Source organism: Rattus norvegicus, chromosome 13, assembly GCF_021556685.1.
Source record: "Rattus norvegicus strain SHRSP/BbbUtx chromosome 13, alternate assembly SHRSP_T2T, whole genome shotgun sequence".
In the NCBI taxonomy this organism is placed as follows: Eukaryota; Metazoa; Chordata; class Mammalia; order Rodentia; family Muridae; genus Rattus; species Rattus norvegicus.
The window spans coordinates 79,351,616-79,371,280 of record NC_141546.1 but is presented as its reverse complement, the minus strand read 5'-3'; the positions used below and the strand labels follow the sequence as shown (position 1 = coordinate 79,371,280).

Below are 19,665 nucleotides of genomic sequence, written 5' to 3'. Positions count from 1 at the left end.
AGCACCCTCATGGCCTCTGCATCAGCTCCTGCTTCCTGACCTGCTTGAGTTCCAATCCTGACTTTCTTTGGTGATAAACAGCAGTGTGGAAGTGTAAGCTGAATAAACCCTTTCCTCCCCAACTTCCTTCACGGTCATGATGTTTGTGCAGGAATAGAAACCCTGACTAAGACATGGGTATTTAAATTTAATGACTGGGGCTTTTCTTAAAAAAAAAAATCATTGCCTTTTATTTTGATCCTAATACATTTATTTTCCAATGACTGAGTTTAAAAATAGTGAAATGTTTGATAATACAAGATAATTAACATCAAATTAAGACTATTTTTAAAATAATTTTTGAAAAGATTTTGATTTTTTAAATTATGGTTGTGTTTTAAATTATGGCATGTGGTGGATATGTAAATTTGAATGCAGGAGTCCATGGAGGCCAGAGATGTTTCTGGAGTTACAGACAGTTGTGAGCTAGGAATCAAGTTGTGAGCTAGGAATCAAGGTCCTCGGTAAGAGCAGTTCTGGCTTTTAACTGATACACCATCTCTCCAGCCCCTAATTTAATGTAGTCTTTTCAGTTTGACACCAATTAGCCTGACATTGCCCCTCTTTTCTGAGATAATATGGTACTAGCTTAAAATGAAGGCTTGAGGCACAACGGTCTAAACAACTTTCCTAAATATCAAGAGAGCCGCAGAGCTGGAATTCACACCCAGACAGTCTGGTTCGAGATGCATTTGCCATATTCAAAATATTTAGCCACAGAGCTAGCCCTTAACACAGTGCCACTCCTTTTAACATTGATGAATTTTGAGGGCAGTGCATTGAATGCCTGGCCCCTGGGGGTTGAGGAAATAACAAAATACGAGCGACCTTCTCACCGAGCAGAGGCAAGCTATTATTTTCAGAGATTGCATTCATGTAGATATGGGTTGTTCACAGCAGGATATTTTTAAATGGTCTCATGCTGGGCTCCTGGATCCTTCAGACTCAATACTGGATGATCAGAAGGTCTGCACTTCGATCCTTGGTTATGGGGAACTCTATCAGGTCATTTTCTGTCCAGAAACCTTCCAGGGATCCAACTTTCTGCAGCCAAGGAAGCTACTGTTTGCTGTTCGTAGAGAAGCCTTGCGCCTTCACCCATACTGGGCTCCAAAGGCCATCATGGAGATGGGCATCTGTCTAGCAGTGGTCTTGGGATCTTCCCAACAAATCAAGAATTGGCTCTTAAATTGAAATTTTTTTAAAAAAATAAGATTTGGCCCTAGTTTCCTAGGGGAAGAGCATTAGGTTTGGGGTTTGAGGCAGATCCGAGGTTGAACTTCCACTTCGGCCACTTATTTGTAGTGCGGTCCCAGGAGTCACTTCACCCTGGAGAGTTACTCTGCCATGTATAAACCGGAGGTGACGGCACTGTCAGGTGATCTAGGTAAAACCTCTTGATAATGTGACATGCATTGCTCGGTAAATAGCATTTATTACTTTTATCATCCATAGCTTAATGTTTGCTGTTACCAGAAAACTTAAAAAGGCCCCATAACGTCTCTGTAATTTACATTTCGAGATTTATCTCCCATAATTTATTAACACAGCCCTCTACTTTGACCAGATTTAATAAACCAACTGTCTCAAAACAATAGCCTGTCATGTTCTTTTAGGCACATAAAAAAACAAGAACAAAACAAACAAACAAACAAACAAACAAACAAACCCCGGCTTTATATTCTTCAAGCCTCCTCAGCGTGGTTTGCACAGTGGAATTTCCCCGGGGCCTTCGGCCACAGCCACAGTCACAGCCACAGTCATGGCCACAGTCACAGCCACAGCCACAGCACAGCACAGCCACAGCCACGGCCAAGGCCACGGCCACAGCACAGCACAGCACAGCCACAGCCACGGCCACGGCCACAGCCACGGCCACAGCACAGCGCTCCCTCTGAGCTCTCATGGTTACGCCTGCCAATCTTTCCTCACACGCTCTCCCTCTGACACCACTGGAGAACGCTCCACTGGAGAACGCTGCTGCTGTTTAGAGTCACTACACCTCAATCCTGCAAGTTTACTTATCTTGTTTGGCTGATCTAACACTCGGTTCCTCAAAGACTGGAATGAAACAGCACCCAGTGAAATGACCATACATTCTCGTTAGCCAATGAATGAAATTCATTACATTCAAATTAAGAAAAGTTATTTTTAAACTATATTATGCCGAAGGACACAATGTGAGGATTTTTTAAGTTTGTGATATTTTAAGTTTTAAAAGTAGAAAACTATGAGATCAGACCAATAAAATCCAGTATCATATTCCTGTGACTTAAATCTTAAACCGTTTCTATCCCTTTTTGAACTATGAGACATGATATATGTCTTCTCCATCAGTTCTAAACAAAGCCAAGAGTGCAGAGTCCATAGTTATGTGGCTCTTCCATGGCTGCTGGCTGCTTTTCCACAAATGGTGGCTGGCCCGCCCACCCATCCATCCATCCATCCATCCATCCATCCATCCCATCCATCCATCCATCCATCCATCCATCCATCCATCCATCCAGACAGCTTTTCACCACTTCCCAGCTAAGTGGGAAATCCAGGACTTCAAGAAGTGTGTAGTACCAGGCGAGGGAGTGTTTCCACCGGGGGGGAAGGAGGGTTTCCTCACACACATGGAGTTGCCTGAACCACGTGACCACAAAAAGCAGAAAACCTGTAGTGACTTTGCAGCTGTCTTTCAACTATCAACCCAGGACAGAGCTCTTGTCCCTGCTGTGCACGAAATGATGCTGGTGGGAGGTGATTTTCCCCCAATGTCTTTACTGGCCTGTTTTGAAAGTGTCCATGATTGAGAAGTCACAAACATAAAGACACTAATGGAGGAACATAACAGTGAGAGTGGGCAGCGGCTCTGTCTTAGGGCAGTGGCTGTCCAAGTGTGGCATCCTGATCCATGACAGTGCCAAAGCAGGACTTGTTAGAAGGGCAGGCGCTCAGGCTTGGCCAGACGTAGCCAACCAGAGACTGAGGAGGAGAATGGTAGGCTGTTTAAAGCAACCTCCAGGAGATCCAACACCGCTGCTTACTTTAGGAAGCAGAGCTTTGGGAACAGGAAAGGAACTGAGACAATGTGTGACGATTCCTAACTTGATCTTTTAAGGTCTTTCTTAGCCCTACGGTTTGGCATAGTTACTAATTAATTTGTTTTTCAAAAAAGTTTTCTAGTGTCTCCACTGATTTTTATAAGTGTCTATGTCTACATACACGGTGATCAGTCACATTAAGGCCTTCAACTTGTCCTTAAGGCGTTCATCTTGTTCCTAATCACAATGGGAGGAGAACTCAATTAAAACAAGCTAGCATGAGAGATGTACTGAGAAACTGGAAGGCTATGGACCTACACTTCTCTTTATGGCCGTGGGCACTACGGCAACTGCTCTAGTATTATAGAGTCAATGTTGATAGGAACTACATGAAGGAAACAGGAGTTATGATTATTAGGGTAAGTTCTTCCAGCACTTCATTATTAGAGATTAGTCCGTGTTTTTGAGTAAAATTCAAACTCTTACTTAAGCTGAGTAAGAGAGACATGAGTGGTTTCAACAGCACAGATGTCTGCACTCAGGGACTAGTGTTATCATGGCTCGTCCCCACCACTCATCCTTCAGACCCAGTGTGTGACTCACAGTGCCACTCTGACCTTCCTAATGTCATTTGAAAATCACTGTCTCTGGCGACACTCATCCAGAACACCAAAATTTTTCCTGAATTATCTTTATAGCCATCTCCTCCCCAATACATCTCTACACCTATACACACACACACACACACACACACACACACACACACACACAGAGAGAGAGAGAGAGAGAGAGAGAGAGAGAGAGAGAGAGAGAGTCACACCTGTTCTTTTTCCCTAGGCAGCCCATGACCTGACCTCCATTCTTCCACACTATCCAGAATGCCCTAACACAGACATGACCAGGCTGCCCTCCAGAGAACCTTGGATCGCTAATGGCTCTGGATAAAGTTCAGATGTCTTCACATGACTTTACAATGCCTCCAGTGACTCTTCTAACTTTTCACTTGTCACCTCCCACTTCCTGGTCAAAGCACCAGCCTCGCTAGACTATTTTTAGGTCCTAAGAGAGAACTGTGTTTGCTCTTGTCTTTCTATGTCATGTTCCCTCTTTGACAGTGAACTAGTAAGAATCACGACTCTGCTTCCTCCAAGACAGAAACTAAACAAAGGGTCAATCACGAGGGTCAATCACGAGGGTCAATCACGAGGGTCAATCACGAGGGTCAATCACGAGGGTCAATCACGAGGATGAGGGCAGACCTGTACTAACCATGGCCTGTAAATATGGGGCTGTCCAATCAGACCACATCTTACATCTGCTTCCAGCTAGTTCTTGAGTCCCTAGGACAAGAATGGACTCACAAAGACTTGCCTGGGTTTCAGGCTTGCTTCCACCAGCTGCTGATGCGTACAATGTTTAAATGGTTCTTAAATCCCAGTTACCAATCAAAAATTGATAGAACAATGCTACAGAATATTTGGAGAAGAAAAACAGAAGAAAAATGCATATTTTCCCATTATATAGCACAATTAATATAATTACCAGTAGAGGCTATGGAGCAAGATTCTCGTAACCTATTTACTGCTATATTCTCAATACAATATGTGTGTGTGTGTGTGTGTGTGTGTGTGTGTGTGTGTGTGTGTGTGTGAGAGAGAGAGAGAGAGAGAGAGAGAGAGAGAGAGAGAGAGAGAGAGAGGTGGGGTATATATACACGTGTGCTATGCACACCTTCGGAGGCCAGAGGAGAATGAATGTTTTGTGTCCTTCCCATAAGGCTCTCTGCTCTGTTCCTTTAATGCAGGGTTTCTCACCGAACATGGAACTTACGTTTATTATTAGGGTGGACACAATCCTCAACAATTTGGCTCCACCTTCCTTTCTGCCCAGCACTGGAATGAGCCAGCCCCCAAGCCACAATTCAGGGTGCACTAAATGATAATATCTGAGTGGAGGGTGACTGGTCCATCACCCTGCAGTACAGAATTCAGATCTCCCTGAATATGCTAACTACGCTATTACAGTCCAGCAACAGCTTTGGGTCAGCACTGGGGACAGCATTGTCTGTGCTTGCTGGAGATCCTAGGTGTTTTCTGCAATAAAGGCTGGGAAGGAAACAATTAGCCGTGATCCTACATGACCACCAGTAGCAGGGAGAGGTTAGGAATAGCCTGGAGGTGGAGCAGGGGACAGTATACACAGCTATGCCACATTTTCTTGGACAATGAGGAACTAATGACTCCTTACATGGGGAACACATAGCATCAGCAAAAGGAACTGGTCAGTGTCACGATAGAAGGGCAAGTGACAGCTAGCTAGAAAAGTATCTGACAAAGAAGTAAACAAGTTAATTTGATTAGAATTGTTATTTTCAAAGACTTCAAAGTCACACAAGTGAACTGAAAACAGAGTGGCTGTGCCATCTGAGAGAAACGAAGAGAAGAGGAAATGAAGAAACTGTGCTGCCCTACGCGCTGATGGTGTCACTACACCTGTCACTTCTTAAGGCAGATGCTCACTGTGTGGTGACGGAGGAAAATGCTCTTTGTGGTAAAAATCCACAGAAGGTCCTTGGGTGTGATGGTAGCTCATTTCCATATTTTCACAGAAACCTTTGGTGGTTATTGGACTTTTTTCTCAGGAAATGAAATTTTCCCCTTGTTAAGATTATATTGTTGGTATAAAACACAGCCTGTGTGTGGAGGTCAGAGGATAACCCGCTCGAGTTAGGTCATCAGGCTCGGTGGCAAGCTAAGTCATCTTGCCAGCTTCCAAAGAGTTTTACATAGATTCTCAAGGAATAGGCCTTGGTATTGGTGTTTTTAAAACCACCTCCATGAGTCTAATATAGTGGCTCACTCCTTCCTAACACTGTGACCCTGTAATACAGTTCCTCATGCTGTGGTGACCCCCAAACAGAACATTGATTTCATTGCTACTTCATAACTGTAATTTTGCTACTGTTATGAATCATAACGTAAATATTTGGTCACTGGTGACCCCTGTGAAAGGTCATTCAACCCCCAAAGGAGGTGTAACCCACAGGCTGAAAACTGCTGTTTAAAGGCAGAAAGAATGTTTGTGTATTTGTTTGTTTTTTTGTTTGTTTGAGACACGGTTTCTCTGCGTAGCCCCAGCTGTGCTGGAACTTGTTCCTTAGATCAGGATGGCCCTGAACTTGGGGAATCTGTCTGTCTCTACTGTCTGTCTCTGCTTCCAAGTAATGGGATTAAAAGTACTTACCACAATACCCAGGAAAAGGCAGAAATGACCTTAAAAGGCCTAATAGATTTTATCATAAAAGTAAGAATCAATAAAATATGTACATATTAAAAATACCAGCAATTTGAGGCAATTTATACAAAATAAATTTATTATTTATCTTTTAATTGACATAAAATTTAAAAAAATCATAAGTTAAACATTTTTTTTCAGGCTAGGGCATGGTGGCACATGTCTTTAATCCAAGAATTTAGGAGGCAGAGGCAGTCATGTCTCTGAATTCAAGACCAGCCTTGACCACATACCAAGCTCCCGGGCAGCGGGGCCTACCTATTGAGAGACCTTGTTGTCTCAAAAAGTATTTTTTTTCCCTTAAAAAGTCTTCCTTCGGGCCGAGGCTCTGTGTAGGCACCAGCTCAACCTCTCCATGTTCAGTGGGGTGTGGCTGTGTTGTCCTTATCAATGGGGCCTCACGGTAGTTTGTGGAGAGTAACTTATTGTCTTGGCAACAGCCTAGGTTGTTTAGGGATTTCCACTAGACCCTGTTAGTCAATAACTCAATTGTGTATAACCTAGTCAATGTGCTGGAAACGTTTTTTGATGCTCTGAAGGCTAAAACAAAAACAAAACAAAAAAAGAAAAGTAAAAACAAAACAAACAAACAAACAAAAAACCATAAAAACCAACCCAGCCAGAAACCCTCCGATCTGCAATGTGTCTCCTGCCTGCATGGTATGCCAGGGCAGTGGTGGCACAAAGCTCATGTCAGTGACCAACGAACACTTGATCTGACTTAAGGCCATCCCACAAGGCAGAATTCATACCCAACACTGCCTGGGTGACCAAGAACCTGGGACTAGACTGCCTAGGGACCTGGGGTAAAACCAAACACTAGTCTGAAAAAAGCTGTAGAGATGAAATGGCTCCAAATGATACTCTGCTATCCTCCTGTGTCAGTGCCTTTCAGCCATCATCAGAGAAGCTTCCTCCTTCAACACATGAGAGAGAGAGAGAGAGAGAGAGAGAGAGAGAGAGAGAGAGAGAGAGAGAGAGAGAGACTGAGAGACCAAGACCTTGAAACAGGATGTCTCCGTCAAATTCCTCCCTTCAGAGCTCAGGGAACTTCAGATAGGAAGAGAGCCAGATATGGCGAAGGACACCAAGAAAACAAACATCTAAATCACCGTGAGCAGAGCTCATATGAATGCACAGAGACTGAGGCAGCCCACACAGGGCCTGCATGGGTCTGCACAAGGTCCTCTGTGTATGCATTATGGCTTCCAGTTTAGTGTTCCTATGGGACTCCCGAGTGTGAGACTGAGTGGGTCTCTTGCTTGTGTCTGCTCTTGGGACGCTTTTTCTTCTGTTGGGTTGCCTTGTTCAACTTCAATGAAATACTTTTTAGTTTAGCTAATTATCTTTTATTTGTTATGTTTCGCTGTTATCTCTCAGAAGCCTGTCCTTTTCTAATGAGAGACAGGGAGGTGGAGGATATGGGTGGGAGGGGAGGTGTGGAGGAACTGAGAGGAGTAGAGAGAAGGGAAACTCTAATCAGGATACATTGTGTGAGGGGGAAAATCTATTTTAATAGAAGGGGAAAAAAGGAAAACATAGTTTAAAGAAATTGCCTTCCTTTGTTTTTGGCCTAGAAATAACTCTCTTTTTGTTTCCCCATCCTAGCTGTAGACTACAATTTCCACTACACTTACATTGTTGGGCAACCATCGCCACCCATCTCCATTGCCCTTTACCATCATACAAAACCCAGCCCACTGCCAACTTGGCAACAGCTCTCTCAGTGACTTGACAAGTGGCCCACAGCAAACACTACTCCGTTTTGTTTTGTTTTTCTGCCCCTTTGTATTTGACAACTCTAGGTACCTCATAGAGTAATCATACAATATTTCATTTTTGGTATTGGCTTATCTCACTTAGCATGATGTCATCAAGCTTTATTCATGTTGCAGGATGTGTGTGAATTCCTTCCTTGCAGGGAACCACATCCCCACATATGTTTATGCCATCATCTGCTTATCTGTTATTGCGTTGATGGGCATTTGAACCACTTCCGGATTTGTGGCCATATGGATGCTGCTGCTATGAACGTATGGATGTCACTACCAGCGTGAGCCCTGCTTTTGTTCTGAGAAAGGGTCTCACTATATAGCCCTGACAGGCCTTGAATGCACAGAGATCCGCCTGTCTGGCTGCCCAAGTAATAGGACTAAAAGTGTAAACCACCAGACCCAGCAGTGAGTAATTCTTTTGGATGTACTGTTGGGTCATATAGAACTTTTAGCTTTATACTTTTGGGGGACCTCTATCACTTTTTACTTCTTATGCGTTATACACATTGATTCCAGTTAAAAGTAACGTTCTTGCCAGAGGTGACAGTGGCAGCCCATGCTTTTCATCCCAGTTCTTGGAAGGCAGAAGCAGGCAGAGCTCTGTGAGTTTGAGGCCACCCTAATCTACACAGTGAGTTCTAGTACAACCAGAGCAAGACAGAGGAACTCTGCCTTGAAAAACAAAACAAGAAAGGAAGGAAAGAGAGAGAAAAACATTCTTAAGGCCAAATCAAATCATTTTGCACTTTCAAAAATAATTGTTCACTGTTCGTTATTTAAATTTAAATAAATAATGACAGGGAAAAATGCAGCTGTATAAATTATTTGATTTGAAGATGCTACCTAATTTCTGAGTCTTTACTTTGTTTTCCTGAGAAACCAGATATACAATCAGCTTAGCAGAGTTGCTAAGACAGTAAAAAATAATCATTTATACAAAGTATCATGGTGAAACTTGGCATATGAAAAGTACCAGTAAATGGTCCTGTAGAATGGCATATTGACCTATTAAATCTTATTAGAATATTTTTATGACTCGAACTTAATGATAGCAGTCAGCTAATTGAAAACCACATTCTATATATTTAACCAATTCTCCAATCTCTTGCTTATTAAACCCTATAAACTATAATCAATGCCAATAAAAAGTATTAATTATTTAATGAGTAGCTTTCTGCATATACTGAATAGTAAAAGGTGGACTTGTGCTGTTCTCAGTTTATTTCTGAGGCTGCCCGGGAACTTTGGGGACCAGGGGATTCTTCTGGCCTAACAGCAGTGCTACTTATAAGCTCTGTCTTGAGAAACGGGCCATCAGTCTAACTGGAGAGTGGTTGGTTACCGTGTGCTGTTCCTGGCACCATTGCTTCATTGGGTTTTCTTGCCAGTTCAATAGTTATTGGAGCTGCAGGGTTCAAATCTGGGTAAGACCACTGATTACTTTTTGTTTGCACTGCACACATCACCTCCAAGCACTATGGAAGCTAGGCGGTAGGGATGAAACTTCCACGTCAGCACTGGTTTGATTTCTCCATGTTCTTTGTGGTATCTTATGGTCAAGTTCTAGAAGGCTAACCAAGAGCAATGACAAGAGCCTTTAGTTATTGACCAACATCTCCCTATTCTTATCAGAGAATCTTCTTCTTGTAGTAAGTAGTACACGATGGTTAACACAGAGACTCACAATTGGTCAATGTGCAAAGAGTAAGACACAACATGGAGCTCAACTCTAAAGAGGATCTACATATCATGCCCCTTCCTCTCTAGGCAAAGGGCTACTTGCAGGAGACCGGTAGAAAGATTGTGAGAGCCAGAGGCAGTGGCTGACTGAACTGGAACACTGTTTTCTAGAGAACACAGCAGTTGCACATAAAAAAATCACAGTGATTGTGGTAAGACTTCTGCAAACTCAAGTTAAAACAATCTTTACTTGAAGGGAGGCAGTCATGAGTCCTGCTCCTAGCTCAGGAGATATTGGCAACTGATGGCTTTTGGGAAAAGAAGAGTTGGTTTTCTTTCATGGTGTGACCCTAATAGAACAAGCATGCTCCAATACATGGCCCAGCACCTAGGAGTTTTAGGGCAGCACAAACTGGACTCTGTTTTTTTGTTTTTGTTTTTTCTTTAAAAAGGTACGTAGTTGGGTGGGTAGAGAGGTATGGATGGGTCTGGGAAAAATTGGGATGGGGTTTGGTGTGACGAAAATATACTGTATAAAACTTGAACAATTAGTAAAATTAATATTTTAAGAAAGAAATTCTTTTGTCTTACCCTCTGGAGTCCCTTGGACCACAGGTGGATGCTTGAGTGTATCTGACCAGTTGAGTATACCAGTGTGAAGTTATTGGATGGCCAAAAGCCACTCATAATCTCAGACTATCAAATGGTGTGAGATGCGTAAGAACTATGGAGACCACTGATGAACCTGAAACACGGGCAGGTTTTGCTTACCTCCAGGAGCCCATCCTCTGGCAGATCTGTACAATGAACAGCATTTTGAACCTTGGTTTTACCAAAATTTGCCCTGAGGGTCTCAGGTCGTAAATGCCGGGCGATTTCCTATGAAATACATACATATATATAGTTTAAAGTTAGTCATATGTATTAATAACAAAAAGACATTAGCTACATAAAATGTATTATTTTATTTTATAAAATTCAAGTTATATATTGAGGGTGACAACTTTTCTTGGAAACACCATAAATATATACAAAATTTGTTCACTGAAAAATTTATATTTACTAGTATGAACTTTTTAAACATTAAAAAAATTAGGTTGGATGATGATGAGGCCTTCTTGGTCTACAGAGCAAGTTCCAGGATAGCCAAGGCTATACAGAGAAAACCAGTCTCAAACTCCCCACCCTCAATGTTTTTTAGTGCTGAATTACTCTCCCTCCCTCTCTCTCTCTCTCTCTCTCTCTCTCTCTCTCTCTCTCTCTCTCTCTCTCTGTGTGTGTGTGTGTGTGTGTGTGTGTGTCACTGGGGTAGGCTTTGATGTTTCAAAAGCCCATTCCCGGCCTAGTCCTCTTACCCCCCACCCCCTTGCTTGTGGATGATGATGTAGTCTCCCCTATTTTGCCAGTACCACAACTGCCTGCTGCCATGTTCCCTGCCACCACACCATGATGATAGTGGACTAAGCCTAGGAAACTGACAGCAAGCCCCCAATTAAATGCTTCTTTATGGAGTTGTCTTGGTCACAGTGTCTCTTCACAGCAATAAAAGAGTGACTAAGAGACATAAAAGACCTTTTCTGTGGGTCAGTGTATAGTGTATTGTATTAGGAGACACACAATGATTACATTGCTTTTTATCAACTGATTACTAGACCCACATAAGATAAGATTACCGTGAAAAACATATCTTATAAGGATAGTAAATATCTTAACTTTGTTTAAAACAAACCAGTTTTTGTAGTATTGATTTAAAAGTTTAAAAACTTTAAATCAGCTTAGCATAAGCTCATCTTCAAGGAGAAAAGTGGTCACAAATAGCCCTGGGTTTACTGAGGCTCGACAGATGCAAGAGAACAAGGGAATAATAACATCTGGGCAAACATCCTAGTGAGGAAGTGTAGCCCTGCGTAAGGAGGCAGGCGCGGTGATGGAGAGGCAGACCAGTGGGCTGGCGCCCAGCTGATGGGGTAGATAGGTCCTGAGACAGAAGTGCTGGGCAGCTGAGGCACCAGCATGGTGGTCCTTACATCACCGGCAAATCTCCAGGAGTGAGGAAAGGGAATGGTAACCACAAGTCTAAAGGTCTAACCACGGCTGAAGTCAAGGTGACTGCCGGAATGTTAGAACCAAGGACAGGTTGCATGGCTAAGTTACTGAATGACCACGTCTGTGGATATGGAAATCAGAATGGTGCCAGGCATGACCACAGTGCATGGATGTGAGTAGCATTCACATCAAATTGAGGGTGCTTCAAAAGGTTTCATTTCTTTAATTACAGCCACGAGTTATTGTAAGGACACACTGAATCAATGTGAGCCTATGTACTGAATTTAGACTATGGTGGAGCTGCAAGTTCCAATCATCTCATGACATTGAGATCGTTATAATGTGGCACAATGTGCAGCCCACCTGACTGTGGAGCTACCAGTGTGTGTGTGTGTGTGTGTGTGTGTGTGTGTGTGTGTGTGTGTGAGAGAGAGAGAGAGAGAGAGAGAGAGAGAGAGAGAGAGAGAGAGAGACTGTCAGTCAGAGTGTGTCTGTCAGTCATATCCAAGGGTAAGAATGTGACTATGCACGGTCAGTGACACCTGACAGTAACATCGAGGGACTATGTGAGAAGTTTATGTATTTCTTATGTAGTTTCAGCATCCTTAGAATACTCCTACATTCTAGATCAAGCAGCACACCATGCTATACAGGGAGCAGCCTCCACCCCAAGAGTTTAGGCTTTCATTTTGGATCATGTAAAAAAGGTCCTGCAAAACTGAAATGCCCTAAATGCATATTCCACATACGATCAACACACAACGTCAGGTAAAAGTCAAGAGTGATCTTTCCTCATTGCAAGCCCCTTTCATGATCCAGCAGATCTTCCCTAATTATTCCTAACACACTCCTGTTCTTTCTTCTACTTACACTCTACAGTGGAAACCACCATGTGCTGGCCTTTCTTTAAAGCATTCTTTTTTTTTTCCTTTTTTTTCGGAGCTGGGGACCGAACCCAGGGCCTTGCGCTTGCTAGGCAAGTGCTCTACCACTGAGCTAAATCCCCAACCCCAGTGCTGGCCTTTCTTAATGAGCAGAAATAACTTCTGGACACAAGGCCAAACTAAGCACCAACAATTTCATTTAATACCATACACAATTCTTTAGAAGAAACTTCAGTATTGTACATGACAGTTTATGCTGAGAAGAGTGCACTCCTTAAAGAGTAATATTTATTTACACTTAAAGTCAACAGCCTTTCAAACCACCAAGTTCCTGGCATACTCATGCCCCTGGACAATGTGGTGCCCAAGTTCCCAAGTACTTGGTTATTTCTCATTTCTGTTTAGATAATCCTGCAGCAGGAGGAAAAAAAACCAAACTCATCCTTATGAATGCCCTCTAAGTCTATAGCAAGAAAACAATCACCACAGTATGGTGACCAGCATAAAACTGAAAACAAAGGAGAGAGCGCTTATTTCATTATTCTAAGCTGTGTGCATTTCAGAGAATGCCACTGAGCACTGAACAGGCCTGTCCAGCTGATAAAATATGTCCATGCAAAGAACCAATTGCTCCTATAGTCAGCTGCTCCCTTCGGTCTTCACTAATGCAGGAGAGACAGAAGAGTGAAAAACTGTCTCATCTCGTCTTGTCTGTGATCCACAATGCCACCTAAGCTGCTTCAGGGAGGGGCACCGGCGTCTCTATACTGTCACAGATTCTCTTCACCCTGAGCCCCTTTGATACTTAGTATTCGGGGTCATTCCCACATTCCTCGAGCTCTCCCTTTACACATCCCACGTGCCATGATCCAATCTCCACAGGTTCCTCTTGCCACTCTCAATTTAGTCTTGGGTTGTTTCTTTTTCTTCTGTCATTTTATCTTCCATTTTCTTTCTCCTTATCTTCTGGGTCTCTCCCTCCCATCACATTTAGTGCTGTCCATGTCTCTTCACATGACACTTGAGCCCCTAACATCTCAACAACATCTCTCAGTTAATCCATTGGAATTTTATACTCTATCTGTCCAAACATAAGCTTATTATCTTCTCTCCCAGCCATTCCTCCTCCTAATTTCCCTCTCTTCATGAACAAAACTACAGCTCAACCAAGAAGCCTAAGAAAAAGCTTTGAAGTCGTCCCCAAATGCCTCTTCCCTCCTTAAGTCCACATCCAGGCTGTCACAACACTGACTGCTTTGCACAGCATTCCTTCTGTCCCCTTCCCAGCCACAGTGCTCCAGTTTATTCTCCTGCTATATTTAGACTTCGGTGGTCTCCTAAAGAGCTTTTTACCTCTACTATTAACTTTTATCTCATTTGTTTACACGTATGCTCATTTTATGAATTAGAAAATCCATAAAAACTTAATGACTTGAGATTGATCACACTGAAAGTTCATGAAAGATGCCTGGAGTATCAGCATTAATGACAGTAAGAGTGAATGAGTCAATCAAAGGACCAGTAATGCCCAAGTTATACCTGTTAAGGTGACAGAGGAGAAACTCAGCCACTTAGTTACCAGTGCTAACTCCTTTTTGCTATACTCTCCAGAAGTGTTTATCTCAAGGAATTCAGAAGAAAATTCCTTTGCCATATAAGTAACCACCATTTGATTGACCTATTTTTCATCCTCATATATATGTGTATGATGTGTGTGTTTGTATGACTGAAGGGGCATCTGTGTGCCATAGTATGTGTGGAGATCAGAGGTCAACCTCAGACGTCAACCGTGGCCTTATACCTTGTTTGAGATGGAGTTACACTGTTTGCCACAGCGTACATTAGTCCAACTGCCCCCCAAACTCCTGAGGGCTGCCTGTCTCTGCCTCCCATCTCACCACAGCAACACTGAGATTCCACATGCAAGCTATTAGGCTGGGTGTTGTGGAGTCTGGGGACCAGAACTCAGGTCTTTGCACTTGTATGGCAAACACTTTAGCCACTGACCTATCTTCCCAGATCAACTTCCCTATTTGGGCATTGATGATTTTGTTTATCTAAACTTTGCAAAGTAGGACACACAGGGCTGAGAAGGCACTGAGAACCCTGAACGCTAATTCCGTATCTTTGAAGGAGACCTGCTCCAGGACATGACTTGGACCTCGGATAATGTAACTGACATAAAATTCCATGTGGCACTCGTGTGACACAGGTTCCAATCCAAGGGCTCACACTTGCTAGGAAACCACTTTATCACTGCGCTCACACTCTGTTTTATTCCCGTTGAGACACTGTCTCACTGCCCAGTCTGCTCTCAATCTTGGGATTCCCTTACCTCAGCCTCTCCAGCAGCTGTGCCACCATTTCTAGCTAATTCACATTCTCACGTGTGACCTGGAGGCACATGACAGTGAGGCAAGAGTCCACATAGGGATAAACTCTCCCTCAGAGCTGCAATACTGTGCATGTTTCCATGGTTACGTACTTTCTAAAGTGGAACCATTGTGCTGGGACTGTGGCTGTGGTTTGTAACTCTGCCACTTGGGTGGCTGAGGCAGGGTAATCTTAATCTTAAAACAATGCATTACTAATTTATTCTACGCATGTATCATGCGCATGCCTGGTGCCCATGGAGACCAGAAGAAGATGGAGAAAGGGAGTTACAGATGGCTGTCAACCACCTCATGGGTGCTAGGAATGGCACTCAGGTCCTCTGAAGACCAGCCAGTGCTCTTAGCCTGAGTCATCTCTCCAGCCCCAGGGGCCATGACCTCAAATCTTGCCTAGGGCTACAGGGTGAGTTCAAGACCAGTCTAGATAACTTAGGGAAACTCAGTTCCAAATTAAGAAAGCAAACAGAAGGCTAAAAAAGACTAGTGGTAGACACTTGCTTAAGATGTCTAAGAGTGCCTGGAATTACCACCTAGTGGCACACACACACACACACACACACACACACACACACACACACACGAGGGGCGTAGGTAGAGACAGAGACAGACAATTGTGTTTAGTATGTGTTAATTATGAGAACATGGATAACTTCAATAAGAGTTGCTCTCATCAGAAACCTGTTTGTCTTAGTGTCTTCGTTAACAGTTTCCCTAAGGTGCCACAAAGAAGAACGTTTCCTCAGGGGTCACATTCTAAAGGCAGTAATAGAACTGTAATTTGTGACTATAATCTTGTACCAAATTTACAGTTAAAAAATCAAAACAACCCATTCTACCTCTCATTCTCTTCTAGATTATCCATTCTACCTCTCATTCTCTTCTAGATTATCCATTCTACCTCTCATTCTCTTCTGGGTTATTTGGCCTCTTTTCTCCACCAAAGCAGGGCCTATTAAAAATTCATTTTTTTCTTATACGATCGGAACAAAGCAGTCATTCCTAAAGCTAAATGCCAACTTTGAATTTCAATATAACCGAATACCTGAGAAAACCACAGGAAAAGCGACTTCAGAACTACTATCCAGGAGTAACAGATAGAATTCGGGGCACGTGCAAGCCAGGCGCTCACCCTGCTGGTTGTCACATGTCCTGTCCCAGATCAACCTCATTGTCTCCCCCCACTTCCTTCTCAGCCACTCACCAACTCAGGTTCTCTCTGATTCACTGCTGTCAGACACTCAGACTAGATAGCACAGGCTACCTCAACATGCCAAAGCCCATGGATCACTACCTAATCTATTTACTGTTCTGTGTTGTACCCTAAATGCCACACTTTGCCTAGTATATGATAGCTGCTTGGCTGATTGCCAGTGTGTACATTCTATGAGTCTCTTCCCAGAGTTGGTAAATCCATTAGAAGTGCCACGGGTGTTTTACTCAGCTTAATACATCTGGTAACATTCGGTACATGTTACACAAGGCAGAACTTCACATACATGTCTGTGTTGCACTGACCCCTATATTTAAGTATACAAAAAGTATACACCATAGTTTATGAAATACACACATTTCAAAAGTCACTCATGCAGTAAAACCTCTATGACTGAACTGCAGAAGGATTAAGGTGAACTCTGGGAAATACAGTGCACTGACCAGATCTTACACTGGGGAATCAGTCTCAGGAACATTCCAAAATTGCTACTATGTACAGGAAAAGCTGCAGCCACTTCTTCACCTGCTTCCTGTGGATGAAGCTGTGCTAGGTACAGTCTTGATGGAAACTTGAGATGTACACAAATAACCAAACAGCCCCCACAGGCCCCAGCTCTAGACGCCGCCATCCGTCCAGTTCTTACATGGATAGGCTGCAGAGGAACCCACAAGGTAACCAGAGCACAGCAGCTCTGAGAAGGTGGCCTGCACTGTCTATTTTTCATGAGTGCAGCAAATCGATTCGTTCAAATCCCTGAAGGTGTCTTTTGTGAGAAGGGCATCTCAGAGGATACATGAGAAAAATGGGCCTTTGAGGGCAGGTGTGCTACGGCTATTTCACTCTGCTTTGTTTAAAGTCTGGGGTTGGGGTGTGGGGGGTGTGCACAAGTGTTCTCCTATTTTCAGGCTAAAATGATAATGTCACGATCTACCCGATACAGGGTAGAAACCTGATACTTCAGTCTCAACTATGCAGCATGTCACCCCAAATGTATCCAGGGCCTGCCTCTGGGCAAGCTCCTACCCTGGCCCATTCACCAAGGACATCCATCCATTCAACTGTTATTTTCTTCAGCCTCCAAGAAACACACCTGCCTCAGCCAAGGAGAGAAACTCACTCTCTCTCTCCTCTCTCTCTCTCTCTCTCTCTCTCTCTCTCTCTCTCTCTCTCTCTCTCTCTGTCTCTGTGCTTTCATAGAGGTCGGCAATTACCACTGTAGCTGTTCTCCAGGGAGTTTAACGGTCACTAGTTCTTATTAAAACTAGAGTCAGAAAAAGCATCTGTACAGAGAAGTCAAATCAAAGCAAAGAAATTAAAGGAAATGAGAGGAATCCATCATGTCTTTCAGAAGCAGACGAGGACACATAGCAACAGCAGTCAGATACTGTGATGTCTTTCCTAACTGGGACTCGCTAGGCTGATAGCATCAGCTTCTTGTGGGGACACTGGTTATCACCGAGGACAGGGAGTCCTGGCTCACATGGCACAATTCGAGATTCAGGAAGAAATTCTCTCTGGAGTTTGGGAAACACTGGGCTCTTTGTAAGCACTCCACGTGTTTTCTGCCCACTGTATTTACGAGGTTCTCGCAGCCTCTGTATCACCGAATCCCACTTGCTTTACTACCCCATGTTTGCACGGAGATTCTCACTCAAAAGGGAGTCTGAAGTTAGTGAGCACCTTAAGTTTTTTGTTGTAAGCTAAGGATTCAAAATCGATTTCCAGTACAAATATTGTGTGTCAGCAGGTAATTTAGCTATAATGGTGCTGTCCCTTTAAGAATTCTCTGTTGCAGAGTCCTCTCACAATGAGTTTTATGCATTCAAGCTTTGAAAGATTTATTTACCTTATTAAACCTTTTAAAATAACAAGATACCTGTTTAAGCCATTTGCATTATTTATTTACTCACCATTATTATTTTTGACACTATGGTATCTTATTAAGTGACTGTTAGAGGACAAAAGCTGACTTTGGGCACATTTTTCCATAAACATATGAAAAAGCCCCCAGAAACTACAAGTCACAGAGAATGCAAATACTTATTAGTATGGAAATATTTCGTGTAGTTATTTTCTCCCCTTTAATCGATCTTTTTGATGACAGTCCCTTATACTATTTTTATTAATAATATTCAATACAATGAAATGCTAATTAAATGCAGTACTGAAGGCACAGTGCCAAGAGAACGAACATCAGTTCAGATGCAATCCCCTCACAGCTCCTTCCGCCTCCACGTCCTTCCCCATCGGACGCCTCCTCTCCCCCTCCCCTTTCAAGGCTTGTGTTCTGTGGCCGTCCCCACACCCTTCAACTCTCTTTATCCCACCTCACGAGTCCTTTCTGGTTTCCTGGCTTCTCCTGTACTCACTCCCAGCTCAATACAAATACTGAGCACTTAGAAGCTATATCTGAGCATGAGAGGATACACAGTGTTCATCTTTCTGAGCCTTGGTACTCTTGCTTACAGAGTACTTTCAGTTCTATCTCTTTTCCCTGGAAATCCCATAGTTTCATTTCTACTTATGGCTGGATGGATTCCATATCATGCGTGCAAGTTTTCATAATCTATTCATCCACTGACGGGCATCAGGGCTGACTGCTTCCTTGCTACTATGAAAAGAGCTACGGTAAACATGAATGTAAGTACTTCTGTAGGTCATAGAGTTCTTTGAGTACCTGCAAAGAGTGATACGGGGGGTAGGGTGTCATAGGGAGATCAATGTCCAGTGTTTTCGGTGGCTACCCCTCTGGTCCACAGGGGCTGTCTCAGTTTACACTCCCAGCAACAGCGAAGGAGGCTGTCTTTCCCTGATGTCTTCTCCAGATTTTGTCCTCATTTGTTTCCTGATGATTTATAAGCTATGCTATAGAAATTCCTATTTTTAAGTCAGTGCAATGATACATGGAGATATGCTATCATTTAAAAATATAGCTGCTTCTACATTGGATTCTGCCCTCAAATGTTATTAAGGAAGAGATTTGAAATGCAACGATTCCCATACATTCTCACATGAGTTACCCCAGTACTTGTGTGACTACGTTGTTGGTTAGCCGCTCTCCTTTCCTTGGTTGGGTCGACTCAGAATGCAGAGCACAGAATGCAATACGCTTAGCGAATCAAACTCCCCATGGAGGATAAATTTCTGTCTGGTGAACAGACTTCCTTCTTAATAGAAATGCATGCATGAGCTGCTTCATGTAGGCTCTGCAGTGTCTAACGTGTCACATGTGACAAGAGGGCAGGGTTGTGCACTGTCAGAGGACAAACACTGCACACCCAGAGCCCCGGCTTCCGATCATCATTCAGGTTA

General features: G+C 43.2%; 1 protein-coding gene across 4 annotated transcripts in view; it reads right to left on the bottom strand.

Annotated features, from left to right (window-relative positions):
* The window catches only part of Nme7 (NME/NM23 family member 7), a 129,326-nt gene that overhangs the window by 26,069 nt on the left and 83,592 nt on the right, over positions 1-19,665 (bottom strand). For all 4 annotated transcript variants that reach the window (XM_087579962.1, XM_087579961.1, XM_087579963.1 and 1 more), the window contains 1 exon segment: positions 10,589-10,696. In XM_087579962.1, the coding sequence (XP_087436088.1) occupies positions 10,589-10,696 (108 nt within the window).